Source organism: Protopterus annectens, chromosome 7.part0 (genome assembly GCF_019279795.1).
Source record: "Protopterus annectens isolate FY-2018-M chromosome 7.part0, PAN1.0, whole genome shotgun sequence".
Lineage (NCBI taxonomy): Eukaryota > Metazoa > Chordata > Ceratodontiformes > Protopteridae > Protopterus > Protopterus annectens.
The window spans coordinates 929,065,188-929,086,909 of record NC_056739.1 but is presented as its reverse complement, the minus strand read 5'-3'; the positions used below and the strand labels follow the sequence as shown (position 1 = coordinate 929,086,909).

The 21,722-nt window shown below is 37.9% G+C and overlaps 1 protein-coding gene across 1 annotated transcript in view; it reads right to left on the bottom strand.

Annotated features, from left to right (window-relative positions):
- Positions 1-21,722, bottom strand: part of PTPRG (protein tyrosine phosphatase receptor type G) — a 3,415,981-nt gene that overhangs the window by 167,101 nt on the left and 3,227,158 nt on the right. Inside the window, exons 17-20 of the mRNA XM_044077514.1 lie at positions 20,565-20,656; positions 16,295-16,391; positions 8,528-8,610; positions 8,234-8,368 (exon numbers count right to left, since the gene is read on the bottom strand). Coding sequence (XP_043933449.1) covers positions 8,234-8,368; positions 8,528-8,610; positions 16,295-16,391; positions 20,565-20,656 — 407 coding nt within the window. The remainder of the gene's footprint in view (positions 1-8,233; positions 8,369-8,527; positions 8,611-16,294; positions 16,392-20,564; positions 20,657-21,722) is intronic.

The window sequence follows — 21,722 nt, the reverse complement described above, 5'->3', positions numbered from 1 at the left end:
ATATGTAGGATTGCAACTTGATCCTGCATACATTTTCTCAAGAGACACTCATAAAATGATGGGCACTACTGCATCAGTATTAAATTCCTTTCATAAACATTCACAAAACAGTGCACAAATCTTCAGCAATGACTCCCTTCATGGGGCCAACAACCTTTTGACTATCTTATTCCTGAATTCACTCTTGCCAACTGTACGTCCTATAGCTGCAGAAAACCTACAAAAAACACAGTATATAAAGAACAAACTGTCAGTTTAGCACTGATTCTAACAAAAGACCCCACAACCTTTCACTCTCAAGGAAGTAAAGGGCCTTATAGTCAAGTCTACTCATCTGAACCAAGAGCTACAAATTGCTGCTTAATCTTAATCACTGCCACACTCTCTAATGCTCCACCAGCATCAATTCATACTCCAGGTCGGTCAGTTAATCTAAAACCCTCAGCCATCTCCAGATGTCCCTTATTCTTCCTTAGAATGAACTCATTCCCAAATGCAAATCAAGTACTCAAGCTGCCTGCATTCACCTGGCAGCTTAGGTTATACCTTCACAGTCAGTTGCAAGTGCTCAGGCTAAGTTCAACCACAACTGCAGTATCATACTTACTAACAGGGTTGCACCTTGTGGAATTCATAATAGTGTACCTTAAATGTTCTAAAAACAGAAGAGTATTAATCCTGGATTTTCTTTTTCTTTTAATTCACTGCTAAGCTCATCTAGTACCGTTTGTGTTGGCTGCTACTTTATTCTTTGTGTTTGTACATTCATATTTTTATTATGACTACAGCAAAGTCATGAGTGAAAAAGTCACACAGTCCGGCTCACCTGCCTGCACAAAATAAATAAATAAATAGCACACAGTGAATCATGTTGGAGTGAATTCTCTCTCCTGTGCTGTTCTTCTCTAAGTGCAGTCACAGTCAGTTCTCTGAAACAGGTTCAGTGGACTTAATTTCAACCACCAAAGAACAGTTATCAGTGCCATGTGAAAGAAAGGATGTGTCCGCATACGTTATCCACACACACCTCTGAAAATAGGGTCACAAGAATAATTGTGTTACCAATTCTTTTAGTATGGAGTTCCTCCTGCCAGTGTACTATACAGAACTCTCCATCTCCTTTTTTTGGACTGCCAGCACACTTCCTTCTTCTTCCACACTCATAAGGAAAGGTCCAAACTGAGTCCCCTCCATCAAGGTAATTACTAAGTGAGTCTTCAGTAAGAACAACTTGTTTTTAAAGAGCCATCTTAGTATGATTTCTGATTGTGCACCACTTTATTTCATGAATGTAATGTGCAGTGGTATGATTTATTTTATACGCCAAATTGATTTATTTTATACGCCAAATTGCAAGTGTCACACATTACATCAGGTCTTCTTTGCCTGGCAACCCAAAGAATGTGCCCCATCGCTGCCCTCAGTTGAGCAACCTCTGTGCTAGTGAGACAGGCCTCATTCTACAGACTTAGTAGGATGTAAAGGGACAGGATGAAGGTTTTTAACATGGTTTTTCCTGTTGCATATGTATGGAATCACCAAAGGAGCCAAGTTCAAGGCTGAGGAAGGAACACGATTACCATACTCCTATCACTGAATCTGAAAAACATTTTAGATGGGGAATCAAAGTGTAAAATACTTTACGACCCCACCTCAAAAAATAAAAACATCAATATGGGAGGCAAGCAACTACCTCTCCCTGCCATCTAGACTGCATACATCAAAAACTTAAGGACCACCTGTGATACTTCTCCACATATACCAAGCATGGCATCTTTGGTCTTAAAGTATTAGTATAAGGAAACATATGGTGATCCAATGGGAAGGAAAAATATTGACGTCAAGATACAAAAAAGATGACAATATCCATGGAGTACAACTTTCACTGCTTTTTGACAAACATTCAGAAGTAATTTTAATAACTCTGGGAGGATCATATGATGCATTCTTTGGGAAATTCTCTAACTCTCCTTGCACAAAAGTTGGAATCGTTTGATGAGTTTTGGGCAGCATGCCATCGTGCATTTTAAGATACATATTCAACCCTCATGGAAACGTTTCTATACAAAGAAACTTATTTTTCCAGTTTAGTTAATTTTATTTTACATTATAAAAGTGATTTTCCACTTCAAGCACATTTTTTTCTCGACCTGGGTTGCCTATTTTGTCACCCACTGGTTCGGTACAAAGGCTTTTGACCCTCAATAATGGAGCCGATCTTGCATTTCCCAGCAATATTTTTCCTGCTCAGCAAATAGCACATAATATCATTTTCATTTATTAACATTTTACCTTTACTGTATGTCCAAGGACATGTGATTTGTGAGGGATGCTGCCTTTATTGGTCACATATCTGACCCTCCTCCCTAACTCCAGACAACATTCATGCTGACTCAGTATACAGAGCTGTCTGCATGTATACTGCTTCTTCAACAATACTATTGTTCTTTCTCCTTCTGTTTCACACTCAGTGTCTGTTAGAAGCCTTTGTTAAAAAAGCTGTATCTAACCTGTCAGTAGTATCCATCATGGTGTAATCCCCTACAGAAGACTCTCTGTCTCTAGGTTTTGTGGTCACTTTCCTGAACCGAGTGGCATGAAGAAATCACAAAACCAGGAGCAAAATCCACCAATATACACGGTTTATTGACACAACTGAGCACTTTCATCCATTAGGACTTCATCAGAATAAAATCATTGTGTCAGTAATGTCTTTAGATGCAATAAACTCGTACATCATTATAAAATCAGTCAATCAATTATTCCATTTAATTCAATGGAAAAATGCAGGCAAAGCTATAGAACTAATGCAAGTTTCAGCTTTAATGATTAATAATTACCAATTCAAACTCTGGGTGAGACTAAATGGCAATTTCATATTTAAGCTATACATAGTGGATAAAATAAATAAGTCCCAGGATTCTAAATATGTAAATAAAAATGTGTTAAAAGTGCATTTCTTAAATATATATATTTATATATATATATGCACAAATCCATCCAACTCGATGAAAAGACCCCCCCCCCCCCATAGATTTAAGTTGATGATTGTCAGGATATAACTACCCTCAATGATTCCCTTGTCTATCAATCACAAAAAAGCAGCTTTTAAATGCAGAATACATCCTACTGAAACCATGTAATTAAGACCATGGATGCTTGTGGAAATGAGAATAATCTGCCATCTAAGTTCCTTTAGTTCTAGCAAATCATTCAAAGGTCCTTCATGGCCACCAGAAACAATGCTGTTAATAACGTAAATTTAAAATAATGGGTATCATTGCTTTTAATGTGTTTATAAAGAGCATTGTGCTTGCCACATTTACATATATTATATAAGTTCTGGTAAATTTTACTTCTTAGGGACTTGATGATCTTCCCTATATAAAAAGCTAGACATGCTATACACTGAGCCAGGTAAACTACTAACTTACTAGCACAAAAATACTTATGTTTTAAATGCATATGACCATATCCTGCCATATTAAAGCACAAACCCACATAAATGCTTTTACACTGCTTACAGTAGCCGCAAGTCTTCAATCCACTGGCCGATTCACTTTGTCTTACACTTTCAATAAGAGATTTAAAGCATAAATCCTTTTTATATACGGATCTAGGAAGGGCAGCAAAATCCTGAAATGGCTCACCTAACTTGACAAAAAACCTCCCAATTTTTAAAAAACATTTTTAGCAAAGGGAAGTCAAAATTTGTGAGTACCAAAGCTGTATTAAAACTTAAGTCTGGGTCCAAGTGTTTGTTGTGAATAATCTCCATAGGTGAACCCCCTTATTCAGGGAGCAAAAATACTTTGTTCATGTTTTCATGCCACTTTCTCCATAATGAATCTAATTATATTCAGAGGGTATCCCGGACCTCGGACATCATTTCATGTCTGGTGCTTTCTTGTAAAACACCATCTCTTGTGAAATCATACGAGAGAGCCTAACCATTTGTCCCTTTACTAGGGCTCTCTTTTGATGCATAGGGTGCCAATAAGTATAATGTAATAAAGAATTAGAGTAGATGGGCTTCCTATAAATGCTGGACTCAAATTGTTGGTCTTCCTGGGTTTTAGATACAGTTAAGTCCAGATAATCAATACTCTCTGTAGAATGATTCATTGTAAAATTAAGAAATACAGTGGTGTTATTAATATAAGAAAAAAATTCCATCAGCGAGTCAAGATTTCATGTCCAAAACATAATTATATTGTTAAGATATCTCCCATAAAATGCCCACTCCTTGTTAAATCTAGTGTGTTTAGATTCCTATTCGTCCATAACCAAATTTGCCCTGGTACTCTGCCTAAAAACCCGTCCTTCAAAACAAATGAAGTTGTTGTCTAGAGCAACTTGCATGAACTATTTTAAAATTTTGACTTTACCATGTTTTAACTGACTATGCTCACAGAAGAACTCGTAAAACCATTCTAATCCCAAATAGTGGGGAATTACAGAAAAAAGATCTTTAAAATCTGTGGGGACAAAAATAATGTTGTCATTGCAAATATGTTTAGAGACATCTACTAGAAAGTCCCAGGAATCCTTATAAAAATAAGTAATGTTTTTAATTAATTCTTTAAGGTGAAAATCAATCTATCTTGCGATGGGGAATATTTTAGAAAATTTGACATCCAGTATGGAGTACAACGGTGGACTGAAAATATTTTTATGTACTTTAGGGATTTCAAAAATTGTTGGGTGTTCCTGGGTTAGTGACTTTTAAAAATTAAAAGTTAGTGTAAATAATAAACCCTTGCTTTAATAGTTCAGCATAACATCGATCTTATATGCGATATTTCTCGTTTATTGAAACTTCCTCATAGCAATCACCATATATCTAAAATTTTACTGATGTAATCATTTGTATTTATCACTAGTCCCCCCCCCCCCCAAAAAAAAAATCTGGTTTCTTGAGTCTAAGCTCTCTTGTACTAATATGTTTTAATAAATGTTCTTCGTTTCTAGCTAAATTAGATTTATACCAGCAATTACATTTACCAAGTACCTGTCTGAGGTCAGCTTCACATATTTTTTTCAAACAGGCTGATGGCTGGGTGCATGGGGGGGGGGGGTTTAAAGTGTTATGTCTAATACATCCATCTATGTTCCTATGCCCAGTATTTGCACTATCGGAAAAGTAATAACTTAAATTTAGTTTACAGGTGAAAAGTTTAACATTCAACATCACTTTGTCAACTCTACCCCTCCTACCTGGCACAAAAGTGAGCCTTTTTTCCAACAACTGAGCCCAGGTGTTATAAATGTAAAGATCACTATAATTAAAAATGATAAAATCTCATCTGTTGTTGTAAGCTAAAACATGGGACGTCTCTAATTCATTCAGGATTCCCCCTCTTGCCCGCCCTCAGTGTATTCCACTGATTCTGCCTGGGTTCCTGTTGTTGATTCGTAAACCTCCCAGACTGGGGTTTCTCTGTTGGTAGATAAATTGCTGCTCCCCCCTCCACTGCCTCTTTCATATTCTCTCTGACCACCTGGGAAGGGGAGAATAAGGGAGATCTAAAGGGATTTCTGAATGGTCATGTATAACTTCCTTATATCACGATTATTGTTAGTCTCCCTAAAGACCGATTCAAGGTCCCTCTTGTGCCCAGAATGCAACCTACTAGTGTAGTCGTCATTTTGAAAATTACAAAATCCTTGGTTATGGGGCTTTGGGTAAGCCTTTTAGTATTAATTTTTATCCACGATGAATTTTTTTTCTCCTTTTTACTTTAATCAAATACAATAGAATCTACTTTGTTAAAAATGTCGCAATATCTTTAAATCTAAAAATATATAATAAATCATTAAGTAAAGCATTTTCAAGTTTATTAATCTCACCTAAAATTATATCCATTTCTTTTAGGTTGTGCCTGATTAGTAATTCCAAGAAATCGCAATCTGGCCAATTAAATAAGTTAATTAAATCCAAATGTAAGTTTGAAGCCGATATTAACCCAGTTGGAAATTTCCAAAATCTCAGGCCCTTTGACATTCTATTAGCCTTAATACTCTCCTTAAAATAACTATTTTCAATTTGCAGTTTTTTGTATTTTAAAAATTTCCCCTTGAACAGTCTCAGCCATTTGTTGAATGAAATAGCGGATACCCAGTTGTCCTCCAGTGTAATCTGCACATCCAGTTTCTCGTTTAGCCAGTCCTGTAGTGATGGTTTAGAGCCCGATGTCTTGACCGTACTACTGAGCTGCTCATGACCAAATCCATGGTTATTGTAGTGGCTGTTAGTTCTTTTCATTATCTGAAGTAGCATGAATCTCCATCACCAGGTTATGACTACTTTCAGGGCCACACAATTGCACTCTGCTGTTCGCCAATATAAGGTGTCTTCCCTTAAAGTGTGCTGAAATGTAAAATCGTTGACTCTCTGTGAGAATTGCTGAATGAGGAAAGTTAAATTCCTGATAGATGCGGACCACTCATCCTGCTTTAACGGAGGTGTTACAGCTCAACTGGTTTCCATAGACGCCAATTGGCAACACAGTAAAAACTCATAAAACTATTGCCAAAGGTAAACTAAGAAGCAAGGAAGAAATCACAAAACTGGGAGCAAAATCCGCCAATGTACACAGTTTATTGACACACTTGAGCACTTTAACATTAGGACTTCATCTGAAACAGGTGCATTTATTTATTTATTTTATCAACTACATACAACTTAAATATGAAACTGTCGTTCAGTCTCACCTACAGTTTGAATTACTAATTATTAATAATTAAAGCTGAAACTTGCATTAGTTCTATAGCTTTATTTGGAATGTATTGCACTTTTGTGTGTGGGTGTTTCTTTAAAGGGGAAAAGCATTTTCCCACTGAATTAAATGGACTAATTGATTAATGATTTTTTATTCATTTTTTTTTTAATGATGTACCAGTTCATAGTATCTAAAGACATTACTTACTGACATCATGATTTTATTCTGATGAATTCCTAAAGGATGAAAGTGTTCAATTGTGTCAATAAACTGTGTACATTGGTGGATTTTGCTTCTGGTTTTGTGATTTTTTCCTGACTTCCTAGTTTACCTTTGGCAGTAGTTGTATGCCTCACAAAGACGTCTATGCAGTGTTATCAAAGAAAACTACACTAGACTTTCATTCTCTGAAGTCTGCTTTATAGTACAGCTTGCCCTAAGTCTGATGTTTCCATCTGTAGGCATTAACTGCTTACTCATGAATCCACAAATCCTATCAAGTGACAGAATGTACTGACAGAAACTGCCTCCAGTCTGGACTCATCGTCAATGTCCTTAGGCTTGAGTTTACTGAGGAGACCCTGAAGTGAAGCTTCTCTCATCAGTAGCGTTTTTGTACTGTATATTTACTTCCTGTGAGTTTAACAGCCAACAGCAGAGGATGTCTTCTAATGTTAAAGTGCTTATGTTTTTTTTTTATTTGACAGAACCTTACGTTAGGACCTTATCAGTAAACTCCATACTACCAACACTGTAAACAAGTCAAAGTAAACAGTCCGCAATAAAATATTCTCTACCCACCCCTGTCAGTCTTTACTCATTACATTCCACAGTGCCATTAGCTTTGCGAAAGGGAGAAAGACAGAGAGATATAAAAAGTGAGGCCACACAAAAAAATAATAATACACAGTTAAAATAAAATAACTTACTCCAAAATAAAAAAAAAAAAAAAGTTTGATTCCAGTTCACCAACTTCCAGGTTCACTAATAGGTATTCATATACCTTTCTCCTGGTATATACTAATACCAAACTTGAATGAACGTGAACCAACAATAGGTCTGTAGGACTGATATTACCTATCAATGTGTTATTTCCAGCATACATTTCAGATTTGTGCATTCACATTAGGTATGAAATAGCTACATATAAATAGCATTCACACATGCATACAAGGTGTATAAAGTTTGCTTGCAATGATGCACAGAAAAGCCTGCAAAACCTCTAAAGTGTTTAGAAACATGTTTACGACCTTCTCCCCCAACTGTTAAAACAAAACTAATTTAACCAAGCTTTGATGTTTTTCTGTTATTCTAAGGAGAAATGTTTCCTCATCTTCATTTCTATGGCCTACAGCTCACTCATGGCATCACCTTACTTTGTGCAAAACATGGTGCACCTAAATGCATAACCTGATCTGCTCTTCTCCTTGGGGCAGAAGTGATTTTTTTTTAACTTATCCTGGACTTATTTACAAATGTTTCAATGAAAACATAACACATGCAAAACATACCCTTCCTTTTTCAACTAGGTTTGTAATCATCACAATTATTCCTGTATTTTGCTCCCAAATCATTCTCCAGAAGTCTTCAAATGTGGACTTTAATGGTCCTTGAGTGGCAATGTATGCTTTGGATTTGTTGTAGCCCTAGACAAAGCAGCATAGTATACACATGTGAGAAAAACTACTACTACACACACACACACACACACACACACACACACACACACACACACACACTGTCCATTAAAATAATAAATTAAATGACAAAATTGGCATACAGTCACAGATTACTATATTACTTACATCAACATAATTTGCATTTATGTAGTCACTGTGCTTAGAATCCTTTCCTGCTAATGGACGTAACTTCACTCTGCTATGATCATCTGTAAGAAAACATACAAGGATCATAAAACAATAACTGCCTACTTCAGAAGAAAAACTGAATTTCACGTTCTGATAGATGCTCTTAAAATGTCAAATGTGCATTATAACCCTCACAAAATTTTAACAGTGGACTTATTTTAAAGCAATGAGTTATAGGGAACTTTGGTGGGTAACTAGGATGCTGAGCAAACTGCATAAGGCTCCTGCAGTAAAAGTGGGAAGTTGAAACATGTAAGTGTGCAGCAGTATTTTCTAGTAAGTGACTTCATTACAAAGCAATTACAAAAAAGTCAAAAGATAACAAACACAGCAAAGTTAGATTCACAAAAACAACAAACATGAATAAAACACCAGAATTCGGGGTTGACAACTTTTCATGTCAAAAATTCTGGACATGTACTTCAAAGCAAAATGCATGTAATTTTGGTACCCCCATCCCCTCTTGTTCAGCCATTCCAGTGTCCCATTACTTTGGCTATTTCTCCAGTTCGTCTCTGTTGACATAAACACTGTTCAAAACTCTCAGTGAGCATACTGTTTTCTGCTTTACTTCTACAATGATTACAGACATTTGGATTTAATTTAAAACTTTTATTTCAAATTTTATAGCACAAACACGGATAGACATTTGCTAAACAAGTAATACAGTTTCACAATGAAAACAGACTTAACATTAAAACTTTTCTGCCTTTGAAACTCACTGAAACAGCATTGAAAACCCACATTCAAAGAAAATGCATCTGGCCAGTAATGGGCGCTAACCGTATAATGCTGCCCCTTTCCTCTGCCTTAACCCTATACCTTACCTTCATCCATCCCATAATACTACCACTACACAAGACACACTTGGACACATAGACAATACTATATTTTATCCCCTAACCTAATCTCGACGCTAACCCTAAAATACACAAACTTGTACATAAATATATAACACCTATCTTTTGCTCATCCCCGATCCTAACCCTACCTCACATACACATGCAGAAACACTCTCACACCTCCAACCTCACTTACCTATCTTGACATTACACAATATCAACATTTCAACTGTGTGGCTATCTGTATCATTGACATATCTTGACATTACACAATATCAACATTTCCACTGCATGGCTATCTGTACAACTGACATTAAACCACACCCCCCGGTGTTTGCTGAAGAAATGGCATTCAATAAAAACATTGGGGACCTATATATATATATATATATATATATATATGTATGTATGTATGCATTATCATGTATGTGATATATATATATATATATATATATATACACACACGCACACATATATACATATCTAGCTCTCTCTTTCTCTCTCTCTCTCTCTCTCTATATATATATATATATATGTGTGTGTGTGTGTGTGTGTGTATGCAGTATTGCAGTATCATGTGTCCGTGGTACTCTAAGCTTTATAAGGCAATCATAAAATCAGATACATGAATGTGCACATTGATTTGATCATATGGTCTTCTGACATGCTCTCACTGAATACTGGTTTGGCATCCATCACCTTTATAGAGGGAGGGGAATGCTTAAATTGTCTGCTAGTATTTAACACAACTAGATTTGATTAGTACAACAGCATCCTCAGGCTTGTCGCACTTGCATTTCTGGATACATTACATTTGTATAGCACCAGTTACTAATATTTGTCAGAAGTCTGTGACTACATCTGTCACCAGAAATAAATTCACCCAGAAAAAGAAACATTTAAAAGACTTCTTTAATCTCATTAAAATATTGCATCCCCACCAATAATACTGAAATGCATAAATCAAGTGCAACAAAAATATACTACTTAATCACTTAGTGAAAATATGAGTAACACAGCATCATAACTAAAAACAGTATCATAATTCAGTAGCCTTCTGCTTCAAGACACATTTAACATTCATGGAGTCCTTCAGACCTAGTATCTTTAATGCTTGCAACTTTAGCTGCCAACATAGTGACTTAATATCCAATAACAGTACTTTGAAATATTACGGTATAGCTATGAATTCCACATTTTGCTTCCTCTATATAAGCAAACAGACTGTGGAATGAATAGGTAAAACTGCAACATTTCATAAGTACCTGAACCACATTTGAAAGATGTTTGTTCCTGGTCCGCTGTACAGTTCAAATGTCTTCAAGAATTCAAATTCCACGCATGCGGAAAACAAAGACGTAAACAATCAGTCACGCAGATGCAAAAGACTGTTTTTGTCTTCTGTATCTGTGTGTGACCAGACGCAAAGGGTGTTCTTAAAGAAGAACACCCTTAAAAAAAAAAATTTTTTTAAATTAAAAGAAAATTAATATTTTTTCTCCTGGTATTTTTCTGGACAATATGCTGTCCTTTCCATTTTCTGGACAGTATCCCTTAATTCTGGACAGTCCAAACAATTCTGGACAGTTGGCAACCGTAAGAATGTAAGGATTTAGGGAATACAAACAACTGACTCTGCAAAATATCTACATGAAATAAGCATGCGATTACAAATGAACATTTCAGTGCAACATGATGTACATATGAAAAGTTAACAAATGCACTGCATGTGAGTCTATTCTGGAGAATAACACTTCCGCTTTCATTCAAATTACATTAACAACCACAACAATATACACCTCTTTTTATAAACCTGCTTGCTTTCACGAAGGGAAAGGGCTAGTCCGGGTCAAAAGTGACCAGAGATCATTTAGCAACTTTGTCTGTGAAGGACTGGCTGGGAGGGACTGCACGGAGAAGTCAGCAGTCGATGTCCTTCCACAACTAGGGAGTCAGGGTTTTGGTCTGTCACAGGACTGAACATTAGTGCTCACTAGAGGGCAATTACAGGCAGAAAGGGGATTCAGACATGATTCTGCATCAAACAGGCAGAAGGAAGAAATGCATACATGGGACCATGAACACTGTAAATCCATTAAATGACAGTTTGCCAGCTCTGGTGGGACAAAACAAGGTACATAAAATACAGCCTGAAGAATGAAGGAGTTAGCAGCACCACCAATTCTCAGACCACGATACTAAAAAAGAAGGCTGCACAAGGTCTGCACTCTATGCAGAGGGATGACACCCCCACACCACAGAAGGGACTGAGGCAGGGAAGTAGGAGCTATCAGCAAACTACAGAGACCCCTGCTACGCTTCTGCTAACACAGATGTATTTACATTGTATCCCAAGTAAATGAAAGAGCCTATAGGAAGAGGGTGTAAAGCAGTTTAAGATTAACGGGTAGTAACTGGTGATAAGTAATACCTCACTATAAATTAATGCATTTAGGTGTGCATGCTTAAAAAAACAAGGAGAAAGTAATGTGGATTTCCTTCCTTCCTTAAGTACTGTCACTTTGTTTGCTCCTATGCAAGAAAACTGTTTTTGATTTCCAATTCCAACCTCACTTTTGTGAAAAATTACATTTTAACGTGTTTTAATTGTCTATCCTGCCACACATTAAAACCAAAATAATTTCATCCTGGAGGAAAATGTAAACACCTCTCACAGCAATCAAAACAAATAAGTAAACACACAATCCCTTTTGACATCCCCTGGTTTTAGTTTCTTTGACATGATCTCTGCAACATTAAAACTGCCATCCTCTGCTCTAGACATCTGCCCTTTGAGAGATACGGGTTGCGCAATTTAAATCTGCTAAATTCTACTAAAGGCATAACTATGATCACATCAGTCAAGTCACTTACCTTGAACACATAAGAAAACCATGATAAAAAAAATTGTTGTGTTGGGACAGGGCTACTTTTCCATTTTGTGTACTTTTCATTTGACCAAAGCATAAATGGATGAACTTTTTTTCATCTGATTATCCAGCAACTTCTGTATCCATCATGGGCCTACACTCAATCCTGTTGTCCCCCCCATCATTAAACCAGGACATCCCCAGCATCTGCCCCCCTCCTCTCATCACCACGGAGCAGGTAATTAATGTCCTCTCAAAGGCAAAAAATACAGCTTCCATGGGATCCAACAATATCCCTGGCTGTGTCCTACATGAACTCAGGTAAGAGCTCTCAGCACCACTAGGCACCCTATTCAACCAAAGCCTGTGCACCAGCTTCACCCCAGCAGAATGGAGGACAGTCACTGTCATCCCTCTACACAAAGGTGGAGTGTCCACCGACCCAGGTAATTATAGGCCAATCAGCCTAACTAGCCTTATCTGCAAGGTCATGGAACACATTATCATGGACCTTATAAACAAGGACACTGGCAAGCACCAAACACTTGATCCCACACAGTTTGTTTTTGTCAAAGGGAGATTATGCCTATTAAACCTGGTTGCCTTCTTAGAAACAGTCATCAAGGCCATGGATGAGGGGAAAACAGTGCACACAATCTACCTTGACCTAGCTAAAAAGCCTTTGACACTATTCCCCACTTGGGCATAATAGATAAACTCTCCCAGGTAGGCATCAACTCATATGTTACCAGATGGGTAGCTAACTGGCTCACTGATAGAACCCACTCAGTCAAAATAGGGGAGGCCACCTCTAGTAGTAGACTCATAACTAGGGGTGTAACCCAAGGATTGGTTTTAGGGCCTCTACTGTTTGGGATATACTTTTCTGAGGTGCAAGGCAAAACCAGTGGTCTGTGGCTGACCAAGTTTGCAGATGACTGCAAGCTGGGCACCGTCATAATTTCCCCTAGCAATGTGAACATCCTCCAAGAGGGCCTTACCCAAACTAATGACTGGTGTCAGAAGCATGGCCTCAAACTGAATGCCAAGAAATGCATCATTATCCCCTTTGGGGAAAATGGTGTCCCCACTAATTATCACATTAACAACAATGCACTAAGCATGCAATCAGTCGTGAGGGACTTGGGCACTCAGGTTGATAGCAACCTGACGTTTGACCACTATGTTGCTTCCATTGTACGGAAGGCTTTCTACATGGCCTACCTCATAAGTAAGGGTATTTCATCCAGGAACAAGGTCATAGCATCCCTGTACTCCTCCCTTATCAGACCCATTATCGAGTACAATCTCCTTTGGCATGTACTTTGCCAAGCACATGCAGCAGTTGGAGAGACCACAGAGGTTCCTGACCAGGAAAATCCAGGGTCTCAAACACCTATCCTATACAGATAGGCTAAATGCCCTGGCCCTCTACTCAGTCACGTACAGACTGCTGAGAGGTGACCTGTGTCTGGCATACAAGGCCATCTCAGACTCAGCTTTGATGGAGTTGCTGCATATCTGTAAGTCAAACTCCACTCGCACAACCTGCACGCGAGGCCTAAAGCTGTTCTGTGACATTAATAGAACTTGTTGGTGGGACAGATTTGTGTCCCAGTGACTTCGACAGTACCTCACTAGCCCTCTTTAAGAGGAACCTGGATGACTGGATGGGAAACAGAAAATACACCCCTGGGATCCCACCTGTGTCCCTGCTGGGCAGGGAAAACATGTGCTGACTTTGTGGGAACATGGGTGAAATTCTTGGCTAGGCTTATAAGGGCCTCTGGGCCAATAGCCTAATATCATCCTATGAATCTGTAAATTATCCAGCTTGCAAGGGCCTGATATCCAGCCATTTACTGAGTACAAGTAATGGAAGGGTGGCTTACTGATGGCCATGGGCCAACAAAAAAATACTTTTAGAAAGGGTAGAATACATTTTCCTTATTTGTCAAATGAACATACTAACACTCCATATTATACATCTCAGCAGCTTGAGAACTGTCACTTTTCCACTAGGACTGCATGCACAGTCAATCAGTAATTTGGCTAGGATACTGCAGCTGCCTTTATTAGAGTAGGAGGAGAAACATCACTGCAATACTGAATGTCTATCACCCGGACAGGTTCAGTGCAGCAAAAGTCATCTCTCCAACCTGTTACAGCCAGTACTGCAGCCTACTGTACCTTGGACTGGGTGGATTAAACTGAATGGTGAATTCACTAATATCACAAAACATTCAACAGCATTTACTCAATGTAGACAGTGTCATCTGCACCTCACCCACGTACACTACACTGTTAGCATTTAAAGAACACAATTTAATGGTAATGTTTAGTGTAACTTAAGATATTTCTGTTTGAACAGCAGCACAAGTTCTTTTTGATACTTATCTGCACTTTCCTGCTGTCTGTCCTTTTTTAACTAACCATCAGTATTGGGAGAGTATACCTCAAACTCCTGTTATCGCTCAGTAAGCCAAGCATAACATCAGGCCTTGGACACTGACAAGGCTGTAGCTAGGCATACCAAAAGGGTATATTGTTCTTGAGCATCTCTTGGAAACTTCAATATTAACGTTTAGACTGTGTAAACAAATATTTACAGTACAGAGGTACACAAAGAATGCTTGTGTGAAAAGAATACAGCTCCAAATATAGCTTTTTATGGGTATAAATGGGATCAGTTGAAAATAATCTAGCCCATTCCTATATGTCGGGGGGGGGGGGGTCTATATCAGTTTGTCAAAGGTTCACTTCCACAAACCTTTTCTTTACTGACATGAAACCACCGAACGTTCAGTTCCATGAACGTTCACATCTGCGAAAGATTTAAGTAGGGGAAGGAACAGTTGACTAATTTAACACATTTACCCTTTTCCCCACTGTAATGCAATCTTGGAGTTGGTAAATACAGTTGGGGGTGTGGGGGGCACAGCCCCTTACATTGGGTGGGTTTGACATACTGGGGTGTCTGTTCTGGTGTAATTTTGGCCAAATGCTTCCTTCCCCAGCTGAAATATTTTTTTTTATGTGAACATTCAGGGAAGTGAATGTTTGGTGGTTTTGGGTTGGTGAAGAAAGGTTTGCGGAAGTGAACCTTTGACAAACTGATATAAACTGGTCTGGGGTGCCACTTTGATGGCTGAATACATTTTTAAAATGATAGGCGGGCAGTAAAGGGCAGCAACATTAGGTATGAGTACAAAATGTATATTTCTGGCTATACTCCTGGCCACTGACCATCCCCTGGATTAAGTGTCCTGCAGCCAGTCACAAAGCTGGGGATTAAGGTCAAAAGTAAACATGGAGCCCCAGCTCAGGTGCCATCCCGAGGAGATGAACTCTGTTTTTTTGCTCCCTGCTATGAGATACGGTGTGCACTTATGTATCATGCATATGTCAGCTTTCAATAACCAGCATGAGCTCCAACAGCCTGGGTCTGTGAAATGGGTCTGTTTCACATCAGAAGTTACCTCCTCTTGTGCACGTGGAGAGAGTTAGCCATGGATGGTTATTCCTTTCCAATACCTATGCAGGCCCAATGCTAATCACCATCATCATCATACTCAAACCCATTGTTCCCCCATGTTCAAAATTAAGGTGGGGTGTCATGTCAACTGTTGCCATCTCTGTTCATTCACTACCGCTCTCCTACCTCCTCAGACAGTCATGCCTGATTGTCATGGGTCTTCTCTCACACAGTCCATCCACCTCTGTGCTTAACACCGTTGTTTCCTCTTGCCTTCTTGTCTGTCCCAAATCTTCCTCACCAGATTGCCTTCTGCTTTTCTGCATATGTGCCCAAACCCACCTCTCTGCCTGTCTAAATTCATTCATCAACCCTTGTCACACAGACATAGGGTGGAAACCAAGTACAGTACAAAATTCATAAAAACTCTCAGTTCTACAGCACTGTATTAAATACACAAAATAGATATTTATGAAGGGCCAGCAACAAAGTTTTCTTTATACTCATGTTTACTTACATGCTAGGATATTGATGTATCTGTTTTTGTGCTTGTTATCTGGATGATTTGAATGTTCTGCAGTGATGTTCATGTCGGCTGTACAACGCTGCACTTCCTACGCACATAAAATACATGAATATGAACCATATATCATACGTATAGACAAAAAAAATAGAAATTCTTAAGGGTAACACACTCTAAAAGGCACTCAGCATCCCACTACACCAACAAGGGCTGTCACTAATAGCCCTTCCCTGTGGTACCCAGTTAACTTAAATAGTACTGACTACAACATCCATATTATATGAAATTACAACAAAATAATTAATTCCTCCAAACTTTTTGTGATTTTGTACAGTATAGTTATAAATGAAAAACACATGAGATAAGAAGGACTTTACAGTTGTGTTGTTCTTATATGAGAACAGAAACATTTTGGGTATTTTTTCATGAAGCAAAGTTTTCCCCCTACAGAGTGACAACTGCTTTAAACAGTAAGCAGCCTCAGAAGGTAATACACCACCACCTCCTACAGAGAGCAGACTGTTCTTTCAAAAAGGAGAGGAAGGCAGGGCATGGGTATCCTCATTTTCATCTTTTTCTGTTATGGCACGCCTTTACACAAACGCAGCAGGTCAGAGTGTGAAACAGTGATCATTTAGAAATAACCAAAAATGTGCAGCAGAACAATACTGTGTTTAAACCCCTTAATATAAAGGTACTGTCCTGTATGCCACAAGATTTGCCAGCTACCATAACACTTTCCAGGGCGTGTACAGGAAAAGATAAGCCAAAATACAAAAGACCTTGAGTGGAAAAGGCAACAAATTATCTTCAGAAATATAATCTTCATCATTATTAATTCAGTTTTGAATATTTTATTTTGGGAGTCGACAGCTGTAGGATAAAATGATTCCATCCCACTTGGCCTTCTGAATTTTAGTGTGCGGGGGGGGGGGGTTGTAAAAGCAGTGCGCAAAGTTCACCTTTGAGTATAAGATACTTACCCCCTTCACAACACACAAAGGACTTTGCTTTTCAGAGAAGAAATTATGTACTGAGCAAAGATGCATAAAGCTGCACACTACAGGGGCAATGTCTGCAAAAATGTTACACTGAATCTATTATGAACTATAAGAAAATGTAATTACCTGTTTGTTTGACAGATCACATTGTGCCACATGCTGACAGAATGCATACAGCCATACGACTCAGCTGATCGATAACGCTGTTTTGCCTACCGAGTCCATTACAGCTGCATCACTAACCCGAGTTGCTAGTCCCCACTAAGCCCTTTTGTTCTCCACTTATGTTATTCATTTCTGACTAGTTGTTTGAAACTACCAAGCATTAATGTAAGAGACTACTATGCGGCCTAACATACATTCACTGAAGCCAGCTAATGTTATTATCAAAACTGACCATTCTGCTTGTCCTTGCTACTGACCTCTCCTCTCATACCTCTTTTATCAGTTCATGACAACTTCCCCTCAGAATTCCTTCCTATGTCACATCTCTCAGGTAAGGAGGGGGTTCTACAGGCCACCACCCTCTACATAAAGATGGTTCTCTAAATTTCAGAACTACACAATCCTCAAGGCATACTACACAATCCTAATGTACTTGCTTTTGCACTCTACGACAAAAAACTCTCTCTCAGGAATCTGTGTACATAACTGTCCTCTAGCCAGCTAACACATATTCCAAACCTGCGACTGCCACTCCTACTCTGATTCCACCATGATACTGATTACCTATTCACTTATAACCAATATTTACAATTTTCCAGATCTCTATGCCACAATCCAAATCACAGAGCATAGCAGAGTGTAAAAATGAGCTCTGACTTCACGGAGTCCACGTTATATATTCCAGATAACGGTGCTTTCTTCTTTTCTTTCTTCTCTGTCATTAGTAAAAAGAGTGATTACCACCTTAAACCCTCAAAACTCTGGGATCTTTATCTTCCATACTGCCCAATAATGCAAACTTCCAATGAAGATACGATGTGCCTGTGCACACACGTTCACACCCGCAAAACACAAAAAGCAGTACGAGATATTCAACAACTATACAGATGTTCTGTTTTTTTTCCATGCAAAAACTCGTGACTTTGTATTTTCTGATATTAATCCCTATTTGTTGCTTTGCCAATTGAACATGTAACCTTACCAGATCACAGCAACCAATAACAGTTCACTTTTTTATCGAATTTGCAAGCATGTTTTGCTCTACTATAGAAATTGGGCAGGATATCCCACTGATGAGGACTTAATAGTAAATAGTATGGTGAACATCCTCCTTTGCTCTTACAGCATCAAACATGGCTTCAGAGTATATCGTTTTCCAAAATTAGCTAAACTGCTGTTAAAATCTCAGTACATACAACCAAAGCTTGAAAGACTGTTGCCAGCATTTATTATATTCTGTTCTTATGCCTACTGCAATTTGGAAACAGTGGCTTTTACACTGGATTAGAAGCCAGGAAAGCTGTTCACAAAATGTAGTACTCAGGACAATGACGTGATAATCAAATCACACTGCATTCCACACATTTGTCATGCCACAAAGCAGGCATAAACACACCATTCATCATAAAACTGTAGGGCATTTTGTAACCTGTACCCTTACACCCTTAGCCATAGTGTCTTCTTGTTTTATGATATCTCCATAACCTTTCTGTAATGCTGTTTATGCTGGAAGATGCAAATAAAAAATATTACCTACTGTAATAGTGAAGCTTCTCTTATTTTAAAACTGGTATGACTGATGGTTGAGTCCATGAATAAAACATAACTAAAAATATGCCAAATAGCAACAAATTAAACACATTGTCTTCTAACAGCATCATAATTAGTTAATTTACATGACTGCTGCTTATCCTTTTAGAAAACCAGAAATACAAATGCCAACCTAGTATGTTTTGCAAGGCACTGTTACATTGAGAAATGTACTAAATTACAATCATTATGACTTTTAATGTTGGGACCTAATTTCAGAATGACGTTCACAGTTCTACAATAGTGGAGATGTCTCCCTTTGAAGACAGCATACGCTACCAAGTTAGAAGCTTTATTTCAACAATACTGAAATGTATGGAAGCAAATCACAATGTGCTGTAAACAGGATGAGATTCAAAGATGTAGTCGTGTATTACTCCGAATAATGAAATGATGGTCAAAGCAGATGTGATTACTAACACCTGAGCCTCCATGCCAGAATAATTGTGAGGGCTGATTTGAATGTGATCACCCTAATCAAGCGTTGCCCTCCAAGGGATAAATGTTTCTTCAGCATACCAAAAACATAGTTAGGTACCTTAATATTTCTGCTCAGCTAAGCAAAGCACAGTCAATAGAAGTAAATTACTTTAACACTAGCCACATCTGCAGCCCTCATGAATAGAAATGTTCATTTTTATGACTGAAGTCATTAAGTGGACCAATACGCAATTAGGCAGTCTGATTAATATCAGATATCAGTCCATGCATAAGGCAAAGAAAAACATATACTAATATCATGTTTGCTTTGTTTTTTTTTGTGACTAAGCTATTATTATAGTTGTTTAGAAATATAATGTTTAAAATGGTTAACTGTAGTTGTCAGCTATCATAAACACTAAACTACATATGCAAATATGTTATATGCTGTTTCGACTTATATTTTAGCTACATTTCTGCAATCTAGTCAATACTGCAAATTGTAGCATCTTTTCCTCGTCTGTCACTTTTATAGAACTTTGCTATCTTTCTCCACATGCCACGGATAAAAGATGTTAAGCACAAAAAAAAAAAATACTAGACTGTTCTCTTGGGCACTTTTCCAGCCAGGTCCAGAGCTGGCAGCTATCTCTTACTTCTCTTTGTTTACGGACAACATCCGATTTATGTGGCAAGAGTTTGGTATTAATGTAAGGCTTGTCAATGATAGTGAAGAAATTCAACCATGACTGGGACAGTAACAAAGAAACAACTGATGAAGAATAGGCATCAGTAAATGTGATGGAAAAAAGGTGGGTATGCAAAGTAGACATAACTGCTTATCTGTGTCTGTCAAACATATGTACAAGTCTATTATTTCACCTTAAATACTGACTAATTAATGATCATTTATTAAATTACAAAATATGTCATCCTCAGAAACATGTTTAAGATTTTACTTTAACTACATATATAGATATCCCAATATAAAAGTGCCCTTAACACCACAAAAATAATCTAGCAAGAGAAACATTCAAGATTTGAAATTTTATGAACAGCACAATTTCAGTTGCTATATAGAAACATACCTCAAACTCTTCAGAGAAACCATGCTGGTTGTTGGCGTATAGCTCCCCGATGTGCTTAACAAACTGCTTGACAGGAATTGCCTCCATATCATCTGATGAAAGGGAAACAAATGCTTTAGTTACCAGGCAACCCTTCCACCATTGGAAGTAAAGCACACATCTTAAACAAAGAAACAACTTCAGAATAAGTAACACTGCAAAACAAAGCAGACTCATGACTGTTGAACCCTATAGAAAAAAAAAAAAAACATGCATGTTAAGGAAGTTATGGATGATATATTATATATTTTTTGAATACGAGAAGTCATTTTACTATGTTAAAAAAGACTAATGCATTCAATTATCAGGAACTGCCAATATGTGAGCAATGTATCCAAGCTGATTGGGGCCCCCTGCACTCCCCCCTCCCCCAGTTATAACTAACTCCGAGGTCACCAACCCTCAGGGTAAGTAACAAGGTAAAGTTCTATTTGGGCTGCTGCGCTCAACTAGTCTTGGTGAAATTGATTTTCAACAGACTGACTGAATATTACTTGTGGGATGACTTCTCAAATGAATTCAGAAGTCTAAATCCTGCTATGTGTTACTGCAAATCTACAAATTCCAATGATGTACAATGAGATGATGGACTCTGAAATACGAAGTTCTCAAGAGTGGTCCTCAACACCATACAGTCACTGCAGTTAATTGTGCTTAGTCTAGTTTATTTCTATTAACAGAAAAATCTTAAAAAAACGTAATGCTTAGCTGCTACAGAAAAACAGGGAGCTGCTCCAGCCTATACACTGCAAAGCAAAAGTAGTCATTAAGTACCACAGTTTTACAAGCAGTTCCACATGTATTCCAATAAAAATAGTTTTTAAACGTAGTTTTCAGATTAATTTTCTGAAAGTGGAATACAAATTATTTTTGTTTGCAATGAGCAGATAAACACAGATGTGAATTCTGGGATATCAAGCAAAACTCCAATTGTTGAGTACTGCTTAATTAACATTTATTTATATGGCTACCATATGTAAATATGTGGGTCTACTTCACATGACTGAAATTTCATTTGACTGAATTTCACTTGACCGAGACCATAATACCGAATTTTCAAAATACTGAAAACTCATTTGACTGAATCTCATTATACTGAATTGTAAGCCATAGACATGA